Source organism: Lactuca saligna, chromosome 7 (genome assembly GCF_052625555.1).
Source record: "Lactuca saligna cultivar CGN05327 chromosome 7, ASM5262555v1, whole genome shotgun sequence".
NCBI lineage: Eukaryota > Viridiplantae > Streptophyta > Magnoliopsida > Asterales > Asteraceae > Lactuca > Lactuca saligna.
The window spans coordinates 182,587,947-182,615,905 of record NC_136423.1 but is presented as its reverse complement, the minus strand read 5'-3'; the positions used below and the strand labels follow the sequence as shown (position 1 = coordinate 182,615,905).

The 27,959-nt window shown below is 40.1% G+C and overlaps 2 protein-coding genes across 2 annotated transcripts; both read left to right on the top strand.

The window, feature by feature from the left end:
* The first annotated feature begins 17,012 nt into the window (after positions 1-17,012).
* Positions 17,013-18,541, top strand: LOC145005076 (fructose-bisphosphate aldolase, cytoplasmic isozyme 1). The gene is made up of 3 exons (XM_078964124.1): positions 17,013-17,161; positions 17,261-17,943; positions 18,032-18,541. Exons 1-3 carry the CDS (start codon positions 17,134-17,136, stop codon positions 18,392-18,394), a joined length of 1,074 nt encoding a protein of 357 aa, XP_078820250.1. The 5' UTR covers positions 17,013-17,133; the 3' UTR covers positions 18,395-18,541.
* Positions 18,542-25,264: 6,723 nt separating this feature from the next.
* LOC145005079 (uncharacterized protein At4g26485-like) lies at positions 25,265-27,369 on the top strand. Its single transcript, XM_078964127.1, has 3 exons — positions 25,265-25,726; positions 26,314-26,512; positions 26,603-27,369. The coding sequence occupies exons 1-3, from the start codon at positions 25,525-25,527 to the stop codon at positions 27,060-27,062; spliced, it is 861 nt and encodes a 286-aa protein (XP_078820253.1). The 5' UTR covers positions 25,265-25,524; the 3' UTR covers positions 27,063-27,369.
* Positions 27,370-27,959: the final 590 nt, after the last annotated feature.

The following is a 27,959-nucleotide window of genomic DNA, read 5'->3' as shown; positions in this document are numbered from 1 at the left end:
TCAGCATAGCCACGGTCGGTGTGGCAAGTGTGGGAGATTGCACGAGGGGGCGTGCAAGGCAGGGAGTTCCGGCTGCTACAAGTGCGGTCGGACTGGGCATTTGAGTAGGGATTGTACGGCCCCTGCTACTACGGTTACAACATCAGATCTGATTTGCTTTCAGTGCAATCAGAGGGGACATAAAAGGTCCCAGTGTCCCAGTTTAGCTGCAGCAGGGAAGGTGGTTGCACCTGCCCCTGCCACCTTGAGGATTACGGATGGCCGGCAGGGCCGAGCTGATGCGCCAGTGGCGAAGAGCAGGGCATTTCAGATGACAGCAGAGGAGGCGCGAGCGACTCCTGATGTGGTGACGGGTAAGAATCTTTCCTTCATCTTTAATTGTTATTATATCGTTTGAATATTACTTGATGATATGTTCTATTTAGGGTCGTTCTCTGTGAACGGCATTTCTGCTTTGGTATTGTTCGATTCGAGGGCTACCCGATCATTTGTATCACTTGCGCTTAGCAAGAGATTTAGCAGAGCTCCCGAGGAGCTGGATTGCCCACTAGAGGTTGAGATAGCAGATGATAGGACCGTGAGGGTCGGCAGAGTGCACAGAGGGTGTTCCCTCCAGATATTTGATGAGCAGTTTTCAGTGGACCTGGTTCCTATTCCCCTGCGTGGGAATAAAGTTATTGTGGGCATGGATTGGCTCAGCCCCAATGGGGCGGTGATTGATTGTGAGCTTCAGCTAGTGAGGGTTCGCACTCCCAGTGGGGGAGAGATAGTGATTCAGGGCGAGAGGCCCCAGCGAGGACCGATCTTTTGTTCCGCCGCAAGGGCGAGGCGTTATGTTCAGCAGGGTTGCGCCGGTTTTGTAGCTTACGTCTTGGATGCCCGGGAGAAAGGCAAGACGACGATTGATGATGTTCCTATTGTTCGTGACTACCCGGATGTGTTTCCCGAGGATTTGCCGGGGATACCTCCTGAGAGGCAGGTTGAGTTCAGGATCGACCTAGTTCCTGGTGCGGCTCCGATAGCCAAAGCACCGTATCGACTTGCTCCCCCTGAGATGCAGGAGTTGTCTACACAGCTTCAGGAGCTGTTAGACAAGGGTTTCATTCGACCGAGCAGTTCGCCTTGGGGAGCGCCGATCTTATTTGTGAGGAAGAAGGATGGGTCGCATCGTATGTGCATTGATTATCGGGAATTGAACAAAGTAACGGTGAAGAACCGTTACCCACTTCCGAGGATAGATGACTTGTTTGATCAGCTTCAGGGAGCGTCTTGGTTCTCCAAGATCGATCTACGCTCCGGTTATCATCAGATGAGGGTTAGAGATGAGGATGTACGGAAGACTGCTTTCAGGACCCGGTGTGGCCATTATGACTTCGTGGTGATGCCATTTGGGCTCACCAATGCCCCAGCCGCGTTCATGGATCTTATGAACCGCGTGTGCAGACCAATGTTGGATCGGTCGGTGATAGTGTTTATAGATGACATCTTGGTGTATTCCAAGACACAGGGGCGGCACGAGGAGCACCTGCGGGAGGTGTTGGAGACTTTGAGGAGGGAGAGACTTTTCGCAAAGTTCTCCAAGTGTGAGTTCTGGTTGCGCGAGGTGCAGTTTCTTGGTCATCTCGTCAACCAGAAGGGTATTTTGGTAGATCCGGCCAAGATCAAGGCCGTGATGCAGTGGGAGGTCCCGAGGTCTCCATCTGAGATTCGGAGCTTCCTGGGGTTGGCAGGGTATTATCGGAGATTTATTCAGGACTTCTCCAAAATAGCAGTGCCGCTCACCCGGCTAACCAAGAAGTCGGTGGTTTTTCGTTGGGGGCCTGAGCAGCAGGCGGCGTTCGAGACTCTCAGGCAGAGATTGTGCGAGGCTCCGATCCTTACCTTGCCAGAGGGAGTAGAGGATTTCGTAGTCTATTGTGATGCTTCGATCACAGGTATGGGAACAGTATTGATGCAGCGAGGCCATGTGGTAGCTTATGCCTCGAGACAGTTGAAGCCTCACGAGGCTAATTATCCTACCCACGATTTGGAGCTGGGGGCAGTTGTGTTTGCCCTCAAGATTTGGAGACATTACCTTTATGGGGTCCGCTGTACTATTTACACGGATCACAAGAGTTTGCGATATCTTATGGATCAGCCGAGTTTGAACATGAGGCAGAGGAGATGATTAGACGTGCTGAAGGACTATGACTGTGAGATCCTTTATCATCCAGGGAAGGCCAACGTGGTGGCCGACGCCCTGAGCTGTAAGGTGTCGGCGGCCCCTATCAGAGATCTGTGTATGAGGATGACAGTGATCACTCCATTGTTGGAGCGGATCAAGGAGGCTCAGATGGAGGGCCTCAAGGAGGAGAGGCAGAAGTGCGAGAGGGTAGTGGGCCGAGTAGCTTCATTTGATTACGACAGTCGGGGTTTGTTGACGCTTCATGGTAGGGTGTGGGTACCGTACTGGGGTGGGGTACGTCAAGTATTGATGGACGAGGCTCATAAGTCTCGATTTTCTATCAACCCAGGAGCGACGAAGATGTATCGAGATCTTCGACCTGATTATTGGTGGCCCTGCATGAAGCGAGATGTCGCTTGGTATGTGGAGAGATGTTTGACCTGCCGGAAGGTCAAGGCGGAGCACCAGAGACCTCATGGCAAGATGCAGCCGTTAGACATTCCCGTGTGGAAATGGGAGGATATCACCATGGATTTTGTCACCAAACTCCCCAGGACCGCACGCGGGGTGGACTCGATATGGGTAGTAGTGGATCGGTTGACGAAGAGTGCCCATTTTATTCCGATTCAGGAGAGTATATCGGTGGAAAAGTTAGCCGATATCTATGTGCGAGAGATTGTGGCACGTCATGGAGTGCCGGTATCGGTGGTGTCGGACCGAGATGTTCGTTTCACGTCCAGATTCTAGAAGCGATTCCACGACGAGATGGGTACTCGTCTCCATTTCAGCACCGCTTTTCATCCTCAGACTGACGGGCAGAGCGAGAGGACGATTCAGACTCTCGAGGACATGCTTAGGGCATGTGTTTTAGATTTTGGGGGAAGTTGGGATACGTATCTTCCGTTAGCGGAATTCTCGTATAACAACAGTTATCATGCGAGTATTGATCGACCTCCTTTTGAGATGTTATATGGCAGGAAGTGCAGGACCCCGATTTGTTGGGGCGAGGTCGGTCAGCGAGTTATAGGGAGCACCGAAGTGGTGCTCAAGACGACGGAATTGATCCAGCAGGTCCGTAGTAGGCTGCAGACTGCGCAGAGTCGGCAGAAGAGCTACGCCGACAGGAGGCGTTCGGACTTGGAGTTCCAGGTGGGAGATATGGTTCTTCTGAAAGTCTCACCTTGGAAAGGTGTCATCAGGTTCTGGAAGAGGGGCAAATTGGGCCCCAGATTTATTGGTCCTTTCAGGGTTTTGGCCTGGGTGGGTCGGGTTGCTTATCGGTTAGATCTCCCTGAGGAGCTTAGTCAGATACACAACACCTTCCACGTGTCGCAGTTGAGGAAGTGTTTGGTGGATGAGACAGCAGTCGTTCCCTTAGAGGACATTCAGGTTGATAGCGGCCTAAATTATATCGAGAAGTCGGTCGCGATTCTGGAACGGAAGACCAAGACCTTGAGGAACAAGGTAATTCAGCTAGTAAAGGTGCAGTGGCAGCACCGGAAGGGGTCTGAATGGACGTGGGAGGCTGAAGAGGAAATGAGAGCGCACTACCCGGAGTTATTTGCAGATCCAGCCGTAGCAGACTTCGAGGACGAAGTCTGAGACAAGTGGGGGAGAATTGTAACGACCCGTTCCCGGTGTGAAGAAGGAGAAGAAGGAAGAAGCAAGGAGAAGTGTTGTAGTGCAAAGATCCAAGGCCAAATCAGAGTTAATTGAGGTATTTTCGGAGTTCCATCTTGTTATATGCTTTAAACTTCCATTAGAGCTCTCCTAAGAGCTAGTTGATGCTTGTTCCAAGCCTTACACTTGCATGAACGTCTTATTGAGTCGAAATATCTATGGATCTTAATGTTGGGGTGTTGTAGAGCCCAGATCTACTGTCTTTTTGGAGTTATATTGCATGATAACCATAGATCTACCCATTTTATGCATCTTTTAGCCTTATTTCCCTTATTCATGAGGTTGTACACGTAAAGTTGGAAACTTTACGTGGTAAATCAGCTTATTGGACTCAGATCTATCAATTGTATGCATTGGATTCAAACAAAATCAAGTAAAAATCAGTTGCATGGCGGCAACTCGGCGAGTCGGAAGAACGACTCGGCGAGTTGGGTCGCGAGTTCCCGATTCCTTCGTTTTTGCCAGTGTCGAGTGAACCCAGTGAGCTAGAGAGTGGACTCAGCGAGTTGAGGGTGAACTCAGTGATGGAGGGACTCGGCGAGTTGTTCATCAACTCGGCGAGTCCAAGGCAATCTTCTTGGGATCAAGAGCAACTTGTCGAGTTTGTTCATCCGGCTTGGCGAGTCGGATGAAGATTGTCTGAGTTCTTGGATCAAGAGGGTACTCGTCGAGTCGATGCCAGACTCGACGAGTAGCAGTGAGTAAGAGTGAAAAGTGAGAGTGGGACTCGGCGAGTTGGGTGGCCCAACTCGGCGAGTCAGCCCAAAAGATAATTGGCTTTGGCCGAGGGTAAAAGAGTCATTTTACCCCAAGCGCAGTGTTTAGTATTTGATTGAGTGTGTTTATGGACTTGTAGCCGAGGAGATTCAGGAGCAGCCGCCGTTAGCTTTCCAAGCCACACACTCAGCAGCCAGCTTATGAGGTGAGTTTCCTTCCAGTAGGAACGGGTCTAAGGCCACAATGTCGGCCCGTTCAGTTAGCAGTAGCTTCCGGATTTAGGTCCGATGCAGTAGTTAGTATGTTCGATGCCTTCGTGGCTCGAACAGGATTTATGTGCTATGTTTTATGTGTTAAGTATTATGTGTTCCGGGCCACGGCCCGATGTAGCATGTCGTATATGTGTTATGCTAGTTGATGTGTTATGCTATGCCATGTTCAGCCAGTCAGTTCCGGACTTCGGTCCGATGCAGTTAGTTCCGGACTTCGGTCCGATGCAGGGGACAAGGTCCCAGTTAGTTCCGGACTTCGGTCCGATGCAGTTAGTTCCGGACTTCGGTCCGATGCAGTTTCCGGGCTTCGGCCCGATGCAGTGGGCAAGGCCCAATATGTGTTTATATGTTATTGTATGGTATGTGGTAGTTTGGGGGAGCTCACTAAGCTTCGTGCTTACAGTTTCAGTTTTGGTTTCAGGTACTTCCGCAAGCAAAGGGAAGAGCTCGGGGTGACAGCATCGCACACACACCACATCATAGCTTTTATCCTGGGGATGTCTCTTGATGTTTTGGGTTGATGTAATATGATACAGTTTTTCGCATAATATTTTATTATGTTTTGGGGATACATCGCGTATGTTTTATGTTATGTTACTTATATTATGGTTTTGATTATATTGAAAAACGAAAATTTTTGGGTCGTGTTTTTGGGTCGTTTTAAGGTTCCTCCTCCTCCTCCTCCCCTCCCTTCCAACAACTTCTCCATGTAGAATATTTGATCGAAGGTGGCAATTGGATGGCACCAACTACAACGACTGGATGCACAACATTAAAATTTCCCTTCGTTTTGAGGACAAGGAATATGTCCTTCAGGAACCATTGGATGAAATTGACAAAGAGAAGGCCACTCCTGATGAATTGGTCGCCTACAGGAAAAACTATAATGATGGCATGAAAGCTGTGTGCATCATGGTGGCCTCAATGACTCCGGGATTACAATGGCACTATGAGGATTATTGGCCGAACGAGATGAACAAGGACCTTATGGAGAAATATCATAAGCGAGCTCATTAGGAAAAGTAAGAGGTGGTAAAATCCCTTATTGATAGCAAGAATAAGGAGGACGAGTTTGTTAGTAGCCACATTCAAAGAATTCAACGATATGTGGAGAGGCTAATCAAGCTCAACGTGAATTTTGATGAAGAGTTGGCAATCAACATAGTGTTGAACTCTCTACCAAGTTGTTATGATCAATTCATATTGACCTATCATTTGAACAACAATGAAACTATTTTATCACAATTGCACAAACTCCTGCGAACAGATGAAGCAGAAAAGAAGGGAAAAAGTGTTGCCTCCACCTGCTAGTGCTCCGATTTTGGCCATAGGTCAAGGTAAAGGGTAAAAGAGGAAAGGTCCTCCAAAGAAAAACTACAAGGGAAAGTCCCACGCTAGGTCGTCAAGTACAAGAACCAAAGGAAAATCGAGTTCTAATGCTTGCCCTATTTTTGACCCAAAAGAGGCCACTCGATTATATTGCAATGTTAAGGGCCATTGGAAATGAATCCGCTTGAAATACTTGTAGGACATCAAGGATAGCAAGGTGAAGCCAACCTTGGTAGGTATTTACACCATCTTATCTAATAACTCATCATATTCTCGTTCTTTGGTCATTGATAGAGGATAAAGATTTCACATTTGTTCTAATTTGTTAGGGCTAAAAAGAAGTGAGGATATGGATCATGGAAGGATGCACTTGATCATGGGGAATATGCGATCTTCACCTGTCACCAAGATTGGAGTTTATGGATTAGTTCTTAGTAGTGGGTTAGGGTTATATTTGTTAAGTTGTTGCTACTCGTCAGAAACGACACGAAACATTATTTCTTTTTATGCATTATTCAAATAAGGTTTTAGGTATTTTTTTATTGATGAGAATGGTTCTATTTATGCTTTTAAAAATGGTATTTTTTTTTATTTTGAAACTTTACCTTGTGATGGTGTGTATGAAATTGTGATGATTGTAGACAATTTAGGTAATAGTGTTTTTCAAATTGATTCATCTAATGGTATAGACAAAGAATGGTTGTGGCATTGTCTTCTTGGACATGTAAACAAGAAACGCATTTCCCAACTCCAAAAGGATGTAATGTTGGAATCATTTGACTTAAGGTCATATGGCACATGCGAATCTTGTCTATTAGGAAAGATGACAAAATCACCTTTCACTGGTTCTTGTGAAAGAGAGGGGGATTGTTGGATCTCATACACGTAACTGTGTGTAGGCCCTTCAGATCCACCACAAGGGATGTAAATCGATTCTATGTGACTTTTACTGATGATTATAACAGATATGCCTATATCTACTTAATCAAGCATAAATCAGAAACCTTTGAAAAGTTCAAATAGTTTAAACATGAAATCGTGAATTAATTGGGTAGGAAGATAAAGATGCTTAGATCCGATAGAGGTGGTAAGTATCTTAGTATTGAGTTCCACGACTACCTCATGGAATGTGGAATAGTTTCACAATTGACAACTCCTAAGACACCACAACTCCTCAGAACAAATTATCAAGCTAGTGCTATTGCCTTCCTTCGTGCGCCTTCTTTGATTTCTGTATGGTGTGGCTGAGAGGCATAATCAGACCTTGTTAGACATGGTTCATACCATGATTAGTAGAGCTTGATGGTTTAGCCTCAACCTTGCAAGTGCTAGATAGAAACTAAATGAGCTTATGGACTTAATTTGTGTCTTAATCACCTTCCATGCATGCAAAAGCATAAAGTTTATAACTTTACGATTTAGCACATCTTTAGGGGTATGGATCTATGATTTGGACGTTAGGACTTAATAGATTAAGTCAAAAGGAAGTTTTTAAGTTGGCTGGCTGGTATGTTGGGTGTACCCCTGGTACGTTGCGCGTACTGGGTCAACTTCCCATATCCGGTCAAGGCGAGCGTATGCTGGGCGTATGTGCCAAGTACACCACATGTGAACTAAGGCCTCTAGTCCCAGTCCTTTGATTTATGGTATTGGGCCATATTGGGCCTTAAAGGTTATTTGGTTTGACTTGGACATTTTATTTTGAAAGTTGGGCCTTGGGAGGAAGAGGCCTAATGGGGAAAATATTAGGGAACCTTACTTTATGTTATGAGTCAAGGTTTGGACCTTGGGGCGAGGTTTAGATCCAATGACTAATTAGGAAATTTGTTGTGATATAGGGAGAGGATTCCCAAGTCATTCGAGGAGTACGATTTCACATGAACAGTTGAGGTGAGTCTCCTTTCGTAGAATTTATGGGTCAAAGGCATCAAGACCGATCCAATAGTTATGATATGGCATGATGATTGTCTTTGTGATAATTATCGGTTATGCATGTATTATTTGATGAATCTATGAATTATGGGTGATATCATATAGTAGTGGTAGGGGTGAAATAGACCCGATATCTGGTTGGAATAGACTGAAGGGGTAGGTTGAGCACCCATATATGCTCGACATTATCCAGTTGAAATAGACCGAAGGGGCAGGTCAAGCACCCACATATGCTCGACAGTATCCGATTGAAATAGACCGCAGGGGATAGGCCAGCACCCGAATATACTTGGCAATATATTTTCTTTGTATGTGGTATGATGGGGAAACTCACTAAGCTTAATGCTTACTGTTTCAGTTTGTGTTTCAGGTACTTCCAGCTCGAAGAGGAAGGGGCCGACTTGATCGCGTCGCATCACACTATGATTTTTCGCAAGTAGAGATTTTGGGACTTATCCTCTGATAATGTTTTCCCATGGATTGTCTTGATTAAACACTATAACTATATTGTGTTTTAATGGTTTTAGAATCAATGATGTTATATGTTTGTGAATTTGGTAAACTTAAAAATGAAAAATTTGGGTCGTATATTCGGGATGTTACAGCGAGAGTGTTGTTGTGCTTCTCCGGTTCTTCAGTTTAAGTGAGTTTCTCACTATGACACGTATCCCGTTGTATATCCTTTGTATTGTAGGATATGGGTAGTGTTGGATTACAAGTATGCTAGTTAACTAGGATAACTCCGTGTTATGTATATGCAATATATGACTCTTAATTTCGAGGTATGTTAGATTAGTAGGGTCTTGCCTAATGATCTCATAATACTGTTAGGAGTTATGTTTGGGCAGGGTAACTAGGGAAGGATAGTTGGTAAGGGTATGTAATATGCTAGTATATATTATATGTTTATTGTTACAACTAGCATTTTTGCTAGGAAATTTTATTCTCATGTAAACATTATCTATTGTAAGGCTTGTACTCTTAGTGAAAATCATACTTTATGCTTAATTAAAACCATCCATTTGAATCCAAACTCTTGATTTAAGTTCAAAACCTAATACAATACATCTCGTATGGATTGAAAACCATAGAGATACTGATTCAAGTTAATATGGACTAGTATTCTCTTATTGGGCCTAATGGACCAATAAACTTTCAGTTTGACTACTTTGGGCCTAGGAATCCTATTTGGGATCTAACTGGACCCACCTCCATGAAATTAGGATATTGTGTGCCATGTAGTCAGCAAGGAAGGGATTCATGTAGATCCTTCTAAGATCAAGGCTATTGAAAGTTGGGCGATTCCGAAAACACCAACATAAATTTGTTAATTCTTGGGTCTCACAACCTACTATCGAAGGTTTATCCAGAATTTTTCCAAGATAGCCAAACCCCTTACCACATTGACACAAAAGGGTGTGCCCTTCAAGTAGATAGAAAAGCAAGAAGCCTCTTTCCAAACCTTGAAGCAAGCCCTTTGTAAGACACAAATGCTATCCTTACCAGAGTGGACTGAAGATTTCATAGTCTACTTCGATGCTTCAAATCAAGGGTTAGGATGCATCCTCATGCAGTGCAGAATGGTGATAGCTTATGCATCCATGCAACTAAAGGCGCATGAAGTAAATTACACCACTCAGGATCTCGAGCTGGGAGTTGTGGTCTTCGCCCTAAAGATTTGGAGGCACTACCTCTACGGTACAAAGTGCACCATATTCACCGATCACAAAAGCCTCCAGCACATTCTAAACCAAAATGATTTAAACATGAGGAAATGAAGATGTGTTGAGCTGCTAAATGATTACGAGTGCGAGATCAAGTACCACCTAGGCCAGGATAACATGGTGGCTGATGCCCTAAGCAGAAAAGAATACTCAGGTCGCCAGGTTAAAACCCTATCAATAACCATCCAATCCCACCTAACCTCGCAGATCAAGGAAGCTCAAACAAATTAATTGAAGCCAGAGAACATCGCAAATGAAACACTGCGTGGGATGGATAAGAACTTTGAAGCCAAGGAGGACGGAAGTTAATGCTTCATAAATAGAGTCTGGGTCCCTAAACTTGGTGGATTCAGAGAGGTGATCATGAATGAAGCCCACAAGACGCGATATTACATCCATCCGGGTTCAGATAAAATGTACCTAGACATAAAGCAACATAACTGGTGGTCAAATATGAAGGGAGAGATCGCCACTTATGTGTAGCCAAGGTGAAAGTGGAATATTAAAATCCCTCGGGGCTATTACAACAGCCAGTAATACCCGAGTGGAAATGGGAAAGGATTACCATGGATTTCATAACCAAGTTACCTAAGACGGCAGGCGGATTGGATGCTATCTGGGTAATCGCCGATAGGTTAACTAAATCTGATCACTTCCTACCAATAAAAGAATCTTATAAGATGGAAAGGTTGACACAAATCTACATCAAGGAGATCGTGGGACTTCATGGGGTGACAGAAATCATTCGAGAGGCTACCGAAAATATAATCCAAATCAAAGCCCGACTCCAAGCGTTGTGAGACCGAAAAAAGAGTTATGCTGACAAACAACGAAAATCTCTAGAATTCCAAATCGGAGATCGCGTACTATTGAAAGTCTCTCCCTGGAAAGGAATGATCCTTTTTGGGAAACGGGGAAAACTGAACCCGTAATACATCGGACCGTTTGAGATTCTTGCTTGAATTAGTCCGATAGCTTATAAGTTGCAACTACCCTTAGAGCTCAGCAACGTACACCCCGTGTTCCACGTCTCGAATTTGAAAAAGTGCCTATCAGATGAAACTCTTGTCATTCCTTTAGAAGAGATCAAAATAAACGAGAATCTCCTGTTCGAGAGACTCCAGTCGAAATAATGGATAGGGAAGTGAAGTGTACGAAGCAGAGCTGCATTCTGATTGTGAAGATTCGATGGAATGCCAAGCATGGACCATAATTCACATGGAAACGTGAAGACCAGATCAATCAGAAGTATCCTCACCTATTCTATCATTCATGATCCTACCTTTCGAAATAATTTCGGGACGAAATTCCCTCTAACGGGGGGGGGGGGGGGGGATGTCACAACTAGCATTTTCGCTAGGAAATTCTATTCTTATGTAAACACCATCTATTGTAAGGCATGTACTCTAAGTGAAAATCATCCTCTATGCTTAATCAAAACTATCCATTTGAATCCAAACTCTTGATTTAAGTTCAAAACCTAATACAATACATCTCATATGGATTGAAAGCCCTAGAAATCTCTGTTCAAGTTAATATGGACTAGGATTCTCTTATTGGGCCTAAAGGACCAATAAACTTTCAATTTGACCCACCTCCATGAAATTAGGATATTTTGTGTCACATAGGCCTAGAACAGATCATCTTATTTCTAATGGGCCATAACTAGTATCATAAGCCCAAATGGGCAGTAAACGACATCCTTGGGTGCCATTGGGCAGTGAACCCTCATAAAGGCCCAATGGGCCGAAAAATATTATTTTGAGCCTCATGATTTCGAACTAGGTCAAGGAATGGCCCTGTAACGACCCAATTTTTCAAATCCAAAAATTTCATTTTCAATTAAACACTTTGTAAAATATTTATAAATAAACAACATTCGACCATATAATTTCTTAAAACATATTTTGTGTCTGCAACCCAAAACATAAATCATAATAATGTCAGAGTACAAATCCCATAATATCTCATGATGAGGAAAACGGAAGTGTGTGTATGATGTGCTGCTACCACGCCAGCCCCTTCCCCTTCGCTGAAGAGGTTCCTGAAACCAAAATTGTAAACGGAAGCACAAAGCTTAGTGAGTTCCCCCATCGTACTACATATCAAACAATCATATAGCATACATACTGCCGTGCAATTATGGGGTGCCCGACCTGCCTGGTACGACCATTCTGGGGTGCCGACCTACCCGTGCGGCCATTCTGGGGTGCCGTCCTACCCGTATCAAGCCATTCTGGGGTGCTGACCTACCCATGTCAAACTATTCTGGGGTGCTGACCTACCCGTTGGTCCTAACAACCGCACTTAGGGACTATTCCCCTCTTACTACCCTATCTCATATAACATATCATGTCAGCATACAAACATACCATCACATATTGTCAGACATATCTGGGGTGCCTGACCTACCCTTCGGTCCTAACAATGAACTCTACTACTATCACATACAACATATCATGCCAACATTTAACATATCAGGTAGTAGAAAACCTAGATGATATCACAAAGACAATCATCTAACATACAACTCCTACTGGTAGGCCGACATTATGGCCGTAGACCCACCGCTACTGGAAGGTAACTCACCTCGAAAAGTAGTTGTTGAAAGTGTGCTTGCTAGATGACTGACTGCTGCACCGGCAATCCTCCGAATATAAATCCATAAGCATAGATTAGTCAATCCTAAATACCCTTAGGTCAAACGACTGACCTACCCCTGGTCCAAGGTCAACTCCTTGGTCAAAGTCAACTTCCAGTTGACTGGACTCGGCGAGTCTGTGCCGAGTCCCTCTCCTAATCGCTTCTAAATCCTCACCAGAGCATCCATGTTGAGGATTTGGGTTTCTGGGACTATTGCTACACGTTAAATTGCTCATCCCGCGTGCAACTACGAAGGGTTAGACCTTTTACACTTAAACCCCTATTAACTCAGTAACAGTTCATATGACTCGCTGAGTTTGAAGAACAACTCATTGAGTTCCAAGCAATCTTCAAAGGACTCACCGAGTTGTTCATCCAACTCGTCGAGTCTAAGACTATCTTCATAGAACTTACCGAGTCCACTTTGGAACTCGCCGAGTCCTTTCAACCCTCCTCTCATACAGACCAAATATGAGACATGCAACGGTTCTAAACCATAGATGTAAGCTCCTAGGGTATGCTTATCACGTAAAGTTGCAAACTTTACATGCATGCATGGCCCTATGAGCTCCAAAAGGCAATTCCAAGCTCTTTATGAGGTCATACACTCAATAGGGACCTCAATCACTTCAACCACATAAACTTTACACTTCTAAGGTGTCCATAAGATCCATATCTGAAGTCCTTTCAGAACATAGAGCATAACTACATGGGGTTTGAGGTTTTAAGGCTTGAAAACCATCAATTAGGGACAAAAGGGGATCTAATGAACTAGTGATCAAGGTAGGTACTTTTCTACCTGAATGGAAGCTTCTCATAGTGTAGGTTTTGGATCTACTTCCCCTCATTGCACTCTTCAACCTCCTCCTTCTTTTTCTAAGCTCCAAACTTCCTTCACCAAGCCAAAAATCACTCACAAGAACAATATGGGGGCTAGGGTTTCGCTCTACAGCTCTCTGGAAGTGTTAGGGACAAAGGAGGTCGAGTTAAAGTGTTTAAATAGGGTACAAACACCCTGGTTAGGGTTTTACTCGTCCAACATGGACTCGCCGAGTCTAGGACCCGACTCGTTGAGTCCCTCACTTAAATCCCGTGCCAAAATCGCTCCTACTCAGCGAGTCGGGCCTCCAACTTGCTGAGTCCAAGGCAAAATGAGAAAAATATATAAACAAGAATCGTACTAGGAATCTGGTGTTACAGGCCCAAACCATCTCATTTCCTTTTCTCCTAGCCCATTCTCAGCCTAAATAAAACAAAAAAAGGGAGAAAATGAGGTTTATTAATAACTTGTCACCTCACTAATGTATATAGGGTATCCATGCAATTGATCTTACATGTAACTAAGCTAAAACTCTCTAATCCACCATGTAATAACTAGCAAAATCCTTCTCACTCTTCTCTTATTACTCTCGGCCAAGAGCACCCACAAACACACACATTTCCACCTTCAAACTCTCCCAAATATCCTCTCAAGAACTCTTCTTTTCTCTTTAAAATTTTGTGGGTTTGTGTGGGTGTTTCAAGAGAACTTCATCAAAAACTCATCCATTTTGGTAAGCTACTATTACTCAAGAAGTTTAACTTCAAGTTTACACTTTAAATTTCTTCTTAACACACATTATTTTATGATCTATGCTCTTAGAACACATTTGAGCTCGAAAATCATCTCAAGAACACACCTAGGGCCGAGATCTCCTCATCTCAACACCAAAAACCGAAAACATCAAAGCAATGTGAGTTAATACCCCTTGTTTTTTGGTTCTACTATGTTTTAGGGGAGGATACAATTTGCTTATGTGCTAGATCAATGTATTTGTGCACGTTTATGTGTGTTTTCTAAGTTATACGTTTTGATTATGTAAATAACTTCATAGATCTCAAAAATATATGTAAACTAAGACACTTTATGCAATTTACCATAAAGATGAAAGTGTTAAACATGTTAAGGATGTTGAAAAACTAAGACAAATAAACAAAAAGGAATGGAGTTTTATGAAACTTACGGTTTTACATGGACTAAAAGAGTCATGTATACATAAAAATGGTTCTTTATAATAATCATAGTTTTAAAAGGGCTAAAAGTGTTAAAATTTCATATAATGGGCCTTAATGTGGGCCTTTACGGTTTCGTTGGGCTTAAATTATAAATTTATGATTTTTTTGGATTAAATTGTCATTTAACACAAATTTGATCAAAAAATGCAAATTTACAGTTTTATGGGCTGAAAATGTAAATTATATATATATATAAATAGGTCGAAAATGTCATTTTTATCTAAAAAGGGCTGCAAATGTAAATTATATATATAAATAGGCTGAAATTGTAAATTTTTATAATAATGGGCCGAAAACTTCAATTTATATTTACTTGGGCCAAAAATTTCAACTTATATACAATTGGGCCGAAGATGTCAATTTTCATGATATCGGGCCAAAAATATCACTATTACAAAAATTAGGCCTTTATGTTATTTTGGTAAATAATCGAACAAAAACAAACAGACTAAATACATTGATTACATGTTTATTGGGCCTTAAAGGTCCATTTACATGCTTATTGGGTCCGGAATGTACAACACATGCCTATTGGGCCTTTGTGGCCCATTTACATGCTTATCGGGCCTATACTATGCATTACATGTTTATTGGGCCTTAGTGGTCCTCCTACATATCCGTTGGGCCTTGTATATTCACATACATACTCGTTGGACTTTTCAAACATAAAACGTATCCAAAAAAACATTATACATAACATGATACCATATTCGCATAAACACAGTTAAGGATCTAGTGAGACATGTAGGTTGACACTTCTAGAGTGTACGATCGTAGCCTGTAGTTATAACCAGAGTCTCCTGGAGGGAGAGCGAGAGTTTGTGTATAGATCTATACGGGGTGACATCCCACACCTGAGCTGTTCGCTACAGTTAGACTAGGCCAGTCTAGGGTGACAAACATCAAGGCGACGCCTAAAAACGCCACGACAGGCGAATTCGTCATAATCAAGTATGGTTAAAACGGCTCACCTAGAGATTCTCTCCAACATAACTTTATGGAACACCTATAAAACCTTGTTGATACGAAAACATACATACACTGATATTCGGTCTTAGGGTTGAGGCCACAACACTCTTATAAACAAAAAATATAGGATTTTTTGGGGAAATACACAGTTAAACAATACCTTTTACTTACAATAGAAAATACAAGATTTTTAACTGGATTACATCTTTATATACATTCCAAAAACAGAAAGCACACATGCATTAATACTTGATTTTGACACATCACGTTCAAACTATTTTTCAGAAAATATCAGATTTTCTGGTGTTTTACTAACAATACAAAACTTTTCATTCGAACATGCTTATGAACTCACCAACATTATATATGTTGACGTTTTCAAAATAACTTGTATTCTCATGGAATCGTTAAGCGGAAAGGTCTACAAGAACATGTGGAATTTGTTGAATTTTATTATCATCATACGTTGAATATTTTGGCATGTAACTTATGATACTATAGTTGATGTAAACAATGTTAGTTGTATTTTGATATGTATGACAATGGTGTTGTCTTGTTTCAATTATATACAATGTGATGATATTACAAAATGAAGTCACACTCAAGCCCCCGGACATATCCGCCGTCTGGTTCGGGGGTGTGATATTTATGTTTCATGATTATATGGTAGTGATATCTTGGTTTATATGTATTCTAAGTTGGATAGCGTGAGAACTCTTGGTCTAATACCTTATTGTGATATTCTTGTTTCATTGTTCGCTCTTGGGTTGATCATCTGTTCGACTGTCTATTTGATCCCTGACTACATACGACTTTATGAATTGTATGAAATACCAGGATTTTTCTCCTGACATTTGTACTAAAGAATATATTATAAATATTTGACATTTATGAATTCGTGCCTTAGAATCGTACAAAAATAACATGGGAAATTCTATGCGTACCCCTCCAATTGCCTTGTGTATCTCATATGTGAGTGTAATAGTGCTTGTATTTCTAATGATATGATAATTTATATGAGTAAGAGTAATAAATATATATCACTCAAATAAGATATGCTTTGACGACTCCATCTTCCCTGCCCAGTGATCAAATTCAGGAACCCGTAGAAGAAATCAATGGGTGTGTATGTAGCACGGATATATTGACCTTTAAATTTAGATTTTTATAAGTTATAAGCAGTTTATATGACATTTTGACCCTTGGAGATATAGAGTCCCTTTTAATTTTTAGAGACATATATAACTATATGAGGGAACAAGCTATACGTGCATGGTAGTACGGATATGGACTTTGCAATGGGTATGTATGTGTTTCAAAAGGACAAAAGTGGATGAGGGGCTTATGAACGATGTTCACAAGAACAAGATAGATAAACAAAGAGTCCAAATGCAAAGAACCAAACTGCCATTTGGCATATCGAATCATCACCCATTTTCCCCTCTTATCCCAGCTTGATAACTTTCTTTAGGCTGAAGGGCACAACACTTGTCGATCACTGATTCGATTGAATCTCACTTGGCATATTCCCATTCCATTTTTTTAATAAGAAAAATAAATAAAAATCTATAAAGATCACTCATCCTGCTTTCTTGATTTCTCGTCTTGTACTCAGCATCACACTCACCATCTCCCTCAGTAGTAAGCCATGTCAGCCTTCGTCGGAAAGTACGCCGGTAATATTATAGAAATTTCTTTACATAATTGTATTGTATATATAGTATATAGTATATACTTATCGTTATATACTGTAATACTCGACTTATGGCTTGCAGATGAGTTGATCAAGAATGCCAAGTACATCGCCACACCGGGGAAGGGTATATTGGCTGCAGACGAGAGCACCGGAACCATCGGGAAACGTCTGTCGAGCATCAACGTTGAGAATGTCGAGTCAAACCGTCAAGCCCTCCGTGAACTTCTCTTCACTGCTCCAAACGCAGTGACTTACCTCTCCGGTGTCATTCTCTTCGAGGAAACCCTTTACCAGAAAACCGCCAGCGGGAAGCCTTTTGTTGACGTTCTCCTTGAGGCCAATGTCCTTCCAGGGATTAAAGTCGATAAGGGTGTGGTTGACCTCTCCGGCACAAATGGTGAGACCACCACTCAAGGGTTAGATGGACTTGGTGCTCGTTGTGCCAAGTACTACGAAGCTGGTGCCCGGTTTGCGAAATGGCGTGCAGTGCTTAAGATTGGAGCGACTGAACCCTCGGAGCTGTCTATCCAACAGAACGCCCAAGGGTTGGCTCGCTATGCAATCATTTGTCAAGAGAATGGTCTTGTACCCATTGTTGAGCCGGAGATATTGACCGACGGAAGCCATGATATCAAGAAATGCGCGTATGCAACCGAGATGGTGCTAGCTGCGGTTTACAAGGCTCTCAATGAGCAACACGTGCTTCTTGAAGGAACCCTCTTGAAACCTAACATGGTTACACCCGGCTCTGATAGCCCTAAGGTACGTACCATCATACATAAATCAACAGAGCTGAAAACTGAAAATCTATGAATAGGCATATATTTTATATCTTTCAATGATATAACAGGTGACACCGGAGGTGATTGCTGAATACACCGTCACAGCCCTACGTAGGACTGTGCCGGCAGCCGTGCCAGGAATTGTGTTTCTGTCGGGTGGTCAAAGCGAGGAACAGGCGACAGTGAACTTGAACGCGATGAACAAGTTGGAGGTGTTGAAGCCATGGACGCTGACGTTCTCATTTGGGCGAGCACTGCAATCGAGCACCCTGAAGACATGGGGCGGGAAAAAGGAGAATGTGGCGGCGGCACAGGCCGTGTTCTTGGCACGGTGCAAGGCAAACTCCGACGCGACTCTCGGTAAGTACGAGGGAGAGGGCGCCGGTGGTTTGGCTTCAGAGAGTCTGTACGTGAAGGGATACAAATACTAACCAAAGCTCTGCACGAAGTAGTGAAAAGAGTTGGGGGATAATCGTGTTATTTTAATTGTTTTGCATCGATCTTTATGTTCATATCCTTACATTACAGCCCATCCTTTGTTACTACCTACTCTCTATACATATCGATTGTTCTTCTTAGTTCATGCGTTCTATTTTCCTTATTATTAAAGTTTTTATAGAAGATAACGTCGTGTACCCTCTAATTTTACTCTGAAACCATTTGGACACCAAGACATTTCCAACAGGTACCTAACCAGTATCCCCAATAATTTTAAAGGATTAACATTTTAATTACTATACAATTTTCTATTAGCTTTCCTACAATACATTGAACTCAGTAGAGTTCAATATAATATATATTTAAGAGTTAAATTTCATATTTGTTGAATGTCAACATTACATCTTATAATATAATGGTAGAGTTTAATCCATTGAATGCCAATTAGACATGTCATCTCATTCAATTCTTCCATTAAACTATGTATTGTGAATGCTCTAAGGTTTTATAGTTTTTTCTATAGTTATAAAAAGTTTATTATGGTGGCAAGGTTTGTACGTAACATGATGCCATTAGAAATGTCACCTTAAGTAATATATGTATATAAAAATAAAAAATAATATATATATATATATATATATATATATATATATATATATATATATATATATATATAATGCCATTAGAAATATGTCACCTTAAGTAATATATGTATATAAAAATAAAAAATAATATATATATATATATATATATATATAGAGAGAGAGAGAGAGAGAGAGAGAGTAAAGTTCTATTGAGATCATTAGTTATTATAAGATTTTAGGATCAAATTTCTAGTCATTAGATTAAAAAAACGTACCATTACAATTATACTTGCATAACACTGAATCAAATACCCCCAAACCTCATCTCGTGTATATCATTGTTGTTGCACTGTCGTTTCAGATGAACCATTGAATCTCTCCAGAACCATGGCTCTTTTCGTTCTAAATTCTTGATGAAACCTTCAAAAACTCCTCATTGTCACCTCAAATTCTGATGCTATCAAGTGAAACTACCTCAAATTATAATTCTGATGCTATCGAGTGAAACGCAAAGTAAATTTCCTCATATCGTGTTCATCAACTAATTCTTCAACTTATGGTGTGCCTTTTTAGCTTCTTCTCAAACCTCAACGTATGATCCACTCTCTAAATTCTAGTTTCTCTTTCGAATTCTGCAGGTTCTGCTCTTCAAGACCTACATAAAGCCTTTCCTGGTGATTAGGGGAAGGACTTAACAATTGAATTCACACCGAATCAAATTCTCTCAACACCGCTCTCTTCTGCTTCATTACAAACGGTTGTTGCTATTACTCCCCAAATCAACTAACAACATGTCGAATGAGAAAGAGAATGAAAATTAAGTTTTTAGGCCAAGTTATCGAAACAAGCATAGCTTTACGAAGGTATCTACTTTAATTATCTCATAACTTTTTGTTTTTTATATGTCTATGTATTCGGTCCATATATTATGAAATATCCAGTCACAAATATTTGAATTGAAAAGATCTGATCGACATATGATAAGTTCTTTTGGCGCCAAAGGAATTGCCCACCAAGTGTCAGTCAAAATGCGTCTAAGAAATTTTTCAATATCACTAGGCTATATACCATAAATAAACGAAAATTGATCACTATAAGTGTAGCACCCGCAAAATCGAACTAGGTATTTAAAATATAATATAAGTTTCGTATTAAGGAAAAATCAGCCGAATCGTCCGTAAATGGAAAAAAAAAATAAGTGCGCCAAAACATATATATATATATATATATATATAATTTAGAAAGTACACGTCGTCCCAATCCCAAAAATATATATGTCGTAGAAATCCGACTCCATGTGAATTGGATATGATTTTTATAACATATAAATATCAGCCACACATAATGAATGTGTGACGCTAAAAGCTATGAAGAGAATGATTGACTTTTAGCCAAAGTCACCAAAAGAACAATCGTAATACTCTTTAAGATAACAATTTGAGAAAAAGAATGCAAAAAACAGAGTCCGTACGAGAGAGTTATGATTTTAGCAAAAATCATTTAATCTTATAAAAATAGAGACAAAAAATAAATTCAAAATTAGATAATGGAGTCTAAAGGAAAGTTGTAGATCTCATTGAGAGATTTCTGAAGATATAAAGAACATCAAAAACAGAGTGTGTATGAAAAAGTTATGGAATTTACAAAATCTGTTTTTTACTCCCCGTGTGTAGTGCACGTCAGGTGCACGACGCACGCTTCTAGAAAGTGAAAACGCGTACCACACAGAGGACGACATGTGGCACAAAGTGATTGGGGAGACGTAGATTTAAAATACACGATATGTACCTCTTTTGCATGCCGTGCACCCCAAAACCGACTATAAATAGGAGGCCAAGCCTCATTCCCTTCCTAGACTTCCCAAGACCTTCTATGTCGAGTTGCTTTCGATTTTAGCCCATTTTCCCTTAGTTTTAGACAAAGATGAAGCCTTGTAATCCCTGAAATAATAGTAGATAGCGAGTAGAAGCTCTGCCAGTGCAATTTCTTAACTTTTGTCAGGAAAATCTTTGTAAGTTAAGCTACACTCTATCTCTTTCAGTGTAACTTATATAGATAGTCATAACTCATTATTATAAATCTATAAATAAATTTGTCAGTGGCTCCAACGTTATATCAATAATTGATCTACTTACGGGGATGATGTCTAGGTTGGATTTAGTGGTGTGTTTAAAGTGAGATTTCCAAACAATATACTCTATATACCAAACGGACCCTACCTATGATATGATCCTACATGGTTGTCCCTTTTCAACTATAGATTAGTATACATTTGGATTGTTGAGGAGTCTAGACTATTAATTAGTCATAAGAGGTAATAAACTAAGACTTATCGATAATTAAACCTAGGTCGTATCAAAAGAAAAGTTAAAGTGCTTAGGCGAAGTTCTGTCCAGATTTTGAGGCATACACTTTAATCAAGTGAGTGCATAGTTACCTTCAGCTTACACATATATATCAAGTATTTAATTTTCCTGAATGCTATATGTGTTTATTATCCGAGTTCTTGATATCTGTGTTATATAAGATAATGATTTTTCCTAATATATATATATATATATATATATATATATATATATATATATATATATGTGTGTGTGTGTGTGTGTGTGTATGTATTTTACCGTAGTCATAATATATACGGTAGGACAGGTAGAAGGAGATAAGAGAAATAAGATAATAGTTAGAGACTATAATAAAAGAGATAATGGTAAGAAACCATACTAGAGATAGAATAATGGTGAGAAACCATACCAGAGATAGAATAGTAGCGAGAGACCATGCCAAAGATAGGGCAAGAGACTAAGCCCAACAAAGACTAGCCATCAAGCACAATATTGATGACGACCATAGACTATGTTAGACAGTCCAGTGGAACACTAACAGACTTAAAATCTATAGGTGTTAATGAATCATACAAACCGGGAGTATGGGTTGAGGGTTCATTCGAGTACTCTATTTTCCTATACCGACACATAATGATTGGAAATTCCTTAAGCAATATTTTTATATTCGTTGCTTATAGTAATCCTCAGGATAGAACCCTTGAGATAGATCTTATCAAGAGAGAGAGAGAGAGAGAGAGTAACGAGAATGGGTAATCATATTAGAAAACCCTATGTACTCACCAGGTTTCCCAACCTGACCCACTCAGTTTCTTTGTATCACAGGTAGTGATACAAAGGTACATGCACAATAAGAGATTCAAGGCGATGTAGATTGTTAGTATATTGAGACATTGTAAGTCTCCATTTATGCTTATGTACCTGTATTGACAATGACATCCCGAGTTTTACAAACTGCCCAATAAGAGGAAAAGCTTGCTTTACTTGCAGAGAATAAGGGCACATCAAGGCGTGCTTCCCAAACATTAAAAGGCCAAGGATCCTACCATCAAATCCCAAGGGTAGAAACTAGGGATGAGATTTAGAACCGGAAAACCGGACCGGAACCAGAATCGGACCGGAACGGGAACCGTTAGAACCGAAATATACAGAACCTGTTTCGGTTTCAGGTTTAAAAATTAGCTTTATTCGGGTTTTGGGTAATCCGGGTTTGGGTCCATCGGGTCCGGGTAAACCGGGTCTAAAAACCGGAACCGATGTTGGGAACCGGAACTACTTTTAGCCCCAACTCGTCGAGTCCTACTATGGACTCGTCGAGTTCATCAGACAGATTGCAAGTTTCGACAATTTTTATCTTTGAACAAATAATCAATGCATCAAATAACAGAAAAATAGTCTAGGCTGTGATACCACTGATGTGTTTTGAGCATTACATCAATCATATGGTGCACATGCAACCCTAATGCCTTGGATCTAGGTTTTTCTCAAGTTATCATGCAATATTAAATATCCAAAACATGAACCCTAACTAGCATACAATTTTCTAGATCTATAACGTAAACCAAAGATTAGATGAATACCTTTTGTAGAAGCTAGTAATCCTTGGCCTTCAAGAGCTTAGTACCTCAAATGCGATACCTCCAATAAGTCACAAATACCAAAAGCAATTTGTAAGAATATGAGAGAGGTTGGAAGGTACTCAAAATCGGCTAGGGTTCTACATGGAATCAAGTGGCCGAAATTTAGAGTCCTAGGGGGTCCTTATATAGCTGAGCTGCTAGGGTTTCAGTCAAAACCCTAATCTGACAACTAAAGCTTTAAGCAATCCAGTAGACCCTTCCAGAAGGCCCCATATAGACAAATTCTTCTATGGGCTTCCATAGAATTCGTACATCCCTTATATTGAGAGTCCACATCCCATGTTGTAATTAATAGTTAATTACAATATCAGTCCCCTTAATTTAATCAGTCTCTTTTGATCATAAAATTAATTCCAAATTAATTCTTAATCAATACTAATTAAATAATATGATTTTTCAGTTAATATATTATTAATATAATATATCAATAAATCACAATTAACCTCTTTTCTCGTAATATATAATTACCTCAAAATCTGGATGTTACACAGTGACTATGAACTCAGAATAATCTAGGTCATTAGAAATTCCCATCAATCTAAACTTGGGTAGACAATAGTAGAGATTAAGACATTTCTATTATGTAAATCGTTTGATGAAAGCAAAACATTATCTTACATCCATTCAAGTAGAACCGATGTTGTCAAACCTTTGGTGAATACCCTATATGTAAGCAAAATAGTACATGCTAAATATTCCTTGTAAGTGTATTTCAACGATAATGTATTGTGCCATTTTGATCGAACAAAATTTTTGTTGAAGAGAATAGAAGGCGAAATGGAGCTTTTTGGTCGAAGAAGGAGAAAGAATAAAAAACAATTACCCTTGTTTAAAACCTCTTCTCCCACGCACGACCAATTAATCACATGAATAATAAGAATTATAATTAATATACAAAATTGCAAGTTTGGTCCCTATAGTATGTTAAAAATTGGATGTTTGGTCCAAAAAGTTTTGGGGTTGCATCGGTTGTCAAAAATGTTTGATTTGTTGTGGAATTGATCCAAAGGCTTAACAGCCATTTGTACCCTCTGTTTGTGTGAGGGTATTTATGTCAATTCACACCCATTCTCTTAATATCTTATTAAATTAAACCCTATCCTCCTAATTAATTGATATCTACCGCCAAATCCCCAAATCCCCATGCAGTTCCCCGAAGCAAACACGGGAGGCGACAAGCTCCCTTTTGATCCCTCACCATTGTACCTTCCAGTCGAGACAAAAGAGGCACCTTTAATGCGAAATAGTGAAGCATCGGAGGTGCTTCTCCCAGCCAACGACCGATCACCTACACCTCCCTTCCTCGTGGCTGCCTGACCACCAAACACAGCCTCCAATGGCGCCAGTCGCTACTACCGTGCCCTTCATTTTTCCCCATCGCACCTCACGACTGGAGTAGAAGAAGAATGAGTCATTGACTACCACCTCCTAACACCCCTCGTTGCATCCTCCTTTCTCTTCCTCTTCTTCGGCCTAAGTCGAATCACGGAGGCCATCGTTGATTGCTAATAAATTGAGGAAAAATCAGAAGCCAGCGGACCCCCTTCCTTCAGCCAGAAGAACGATCGAACCTTCGCTGACTTTGTGTGCCTTCTTCTTGACTGCCTTCGGTTCATTCCCGTTCCAATCTCCTCTTCCTCCAAATCAATTATGCCTTCGTTCTTCCCTTCGTGTTCTGTATATGTTTCCTTTGCGTTCCCCTTGACGATCGATCAAATGACGAACAAAAAAAATCCCTTAACCCCTTTCTAATCGGGTTCCTATTTTGACCAGTCAAAAGTCAAAGTGGAATCAAACTTGAATTTAATTTATTCAAAAGTTACCCTTATTTGACAAATATTTTACAAGATCAATCATTTTGGACAGAAATACCCTTAAACAAACGGAGGGTACAAACGGCTGTTAAGCCTTTGAACCAATTTCACAACAAATCAAACATTTTGGACCACTGGTAGAAACCCAAAAATTTTTAGACCAAACATCCAATTTTTGAGATACCATATAGACAAAACTTGCAATTTTGTCTAATTAATAACGTGGTAAATGACATGGAACGTGGGGTAACCAGGCTACCCTTGCGAAATGTTGATAGTTTGCTTGTTAAACCCGACAATATACACCTTATGCCCTCATACTTCAAGAAAATAAAACAAGGTACCAATTAAATCAAATCGTACAAGTTTCTTATAGACTATCCCATATTTATAATTTAGGTAATTTCCCAAAGTCGAAGGGTCTAATTGGAACCATAACCAATTAACCATAGCTATATATTATGGCGATATGGCCTGACGATGACCGGATGGCGGCAATCGAATCGTGATAGGTTGTCTTAATCATATTTATCCGTACGAGGAGTCAAGCCATGCCAATTTGGTTCTCACAGCATCCCTTTTCGAAATGTTAAGTGGCAATTTGGTAATTTTTTGGTGCAGTTGTTTGTCCTTTTTGAATTAGATAGCTTACGTTGATAGTTGGTAACCCACGTTCCTGCACCTTTCCGCCCCCGTCTTTCTCCCTGGAGTATTTTATGTCAGACAGATAATCGGTGATAATGGCGGAAATTGTACGGACGCATGAACGGCGAACGTCAGTGAACGGAAACGATGAACTCGGGGAAGTAAAATGGGCGAAGCATTACTCTTCGAACCATCAAATACTGTTGGTTGGAGAAGGAGATTTCTCTTTTTCTCTGAGTTTGGCGACGTCTTTTGGGTTTGCTTCCAACATCGTAGCATCTTCTCTCGATTCTTATGGTAACGAATCCCTACTCCTTTGATCATCTGTTAAATCTAGGGTTCACATGATCACTTGATGCATTCTATTTGGCAGACATGAGCATATTTTCTCGTTAAGTATCTCCGGTAGTAAATAATGAAAGGTTTATTTTGTTTTTCTCGAAGCATTTACATATAAGAAATTAGGAATCCCAATAAATTTGATCATAAACTTCGGTGCTTAAACCCACTGAAAAAAGTTTGAGGGTTAAGAATTCAATAATAAGTTTTGGTGACTTATATTTGTACTTAATCGTAAATATTGTGTTGTACCAAATATGGCATCAAAGTAATTGAGTTCTTAAACCTATTAAAAGACTTCGAATAATTAATATCCTTAGGCAGTACAATTGTTAAACCCCAATTTTTACACTCTTTTAGTTTTTTTGTATCAAATTTGTGGACATGTTATTGGTTATAATTGAAACGATAAAACTAAAAACATTAAAATATGAAAGGAGTCAAAAATAGCATGAGAGTCAATTTTTTTGTTTTAAATGCGTAAGGTATTGGTGTTAATTAATTGTTAAACTGTTAATTATGGTTGTGGCTTAATATATTAATAGATGTTGTTATGAAGAAATACAAGAGAGCAAAAACAAACCTAGAAATGTTGTGTAATTTTGGAGCTCAAATATTACACGGAGTTGATTCAACCATAATGAAGCTTCACACGGATCTTCGAATGCGGAAGTTTGACCGGATTGTATACAATTTCCCACATGCTGGTTTTTTAGGGAAGGAAAGTGATGACTTGGTCATCATGTAAGCTTCTTTTCTTGTTTCAAACAATCCATCAGTCTTTTCGTATATAAAACCAAAAGAAATTTGTAAATTATGAATCTCTAATTGTAGGAAGCATAGAAATTTGGTACGTGGTTTTTTGAGAAACGCAAGTGGCATGTTGCGTCCAAACGGTGAAATTCATGTGACACACAAGGCTGCTCGCCCGTTTGACTCATGGAATATTGAAGAATTGGCAACTCAAAGTGGTTTAACATTGATTCAATGTGTCGAATTCAAGATTGAAGATTATCCCGGTTACAACAACAAAAGAGGAGCTGGTAGGAATCCCGATCGGGCATTTCCTCTAGGGGAATGCAATACTTTTAAATTCATAGTAACTTCAAAAACCATGAACCTAATGCGTCAAAAACCTCAAGAAATTCCATTACAAAGAGCGAATGAAGAGATTGTTATGAATCCTTTGCAAAGTGGTGATTGTTTTTGGATTTTCAAGGAGTATTTCAATCATGCACGATCCACCTTTGGGGAACCTGATTATTTCTTCCGTATGATGTTCCGGACATGCTGAGATTAGGGTTTGAAAGATACAATGCAGATGATTTTGGGAAACCGTTGGATGGTTATTTAAATCATTTGGAAGAGCTTTGGAATTTAAGCAGAAGGAGGCTAGTATTCTTGCGAAACAGATTATGGGAAATTGATCATCAGTATTAATTAAGAGGTCAGCTTGTGCTCTCTTTTTGCTTCATGTGGATCACACTTTTTTGTGTCCAAGTGCTCGTATATATTTTGGGATCTAGAAAAACAACTGTGAAATGTGATTCCTGGCTTTCCTATGTTTTTTGGAATGCATTGTAGATTTGTAGCTGTGCTAATATAAGATATCACAAACGTTTATGAAGATAACAATAGGATTTTATACGAAACGTCACAACTACGAACTATATATGGCTAGGTGTATTCGACTTTGCTTTGGAAAACCAATATTTTAATCGGTCAAATTTTGAAGCTAATTTTCATATCTAGATGTTTTCAAACCAAATAAAAAAAATTAAACATTTTATGTATTAAAAGTGTTTTCAAACCAAATAAAAAAATTAAACATTTTATGTATCAAAAGTAACACTTTAACGAATTTACCAAAAACAACGTGAAAGAAACAATTTATCCAAAACGCCAATTTAAAATCAAAATCATTTTTATAAAAGTAATGGTCGACTAATTGATATTGGCATTTGCCATTTGTCACTCTTTGTAGCCCAAAACACCTTATCTGCATTGGGCATCAAAATAACATGTTTGTTTTTTAGTTCATAGCTTCATGTCAAATAGAAATAAAAATTATGTGTATAAGCGATCATTACAGGAAAAATATAAGTTATTTTATATTTTATGCAATGCCAATCACCTTCTTCATATTTGAGTTGGCTGTGAAAAAACCAATATCTTTAAATCAAAACGAAAT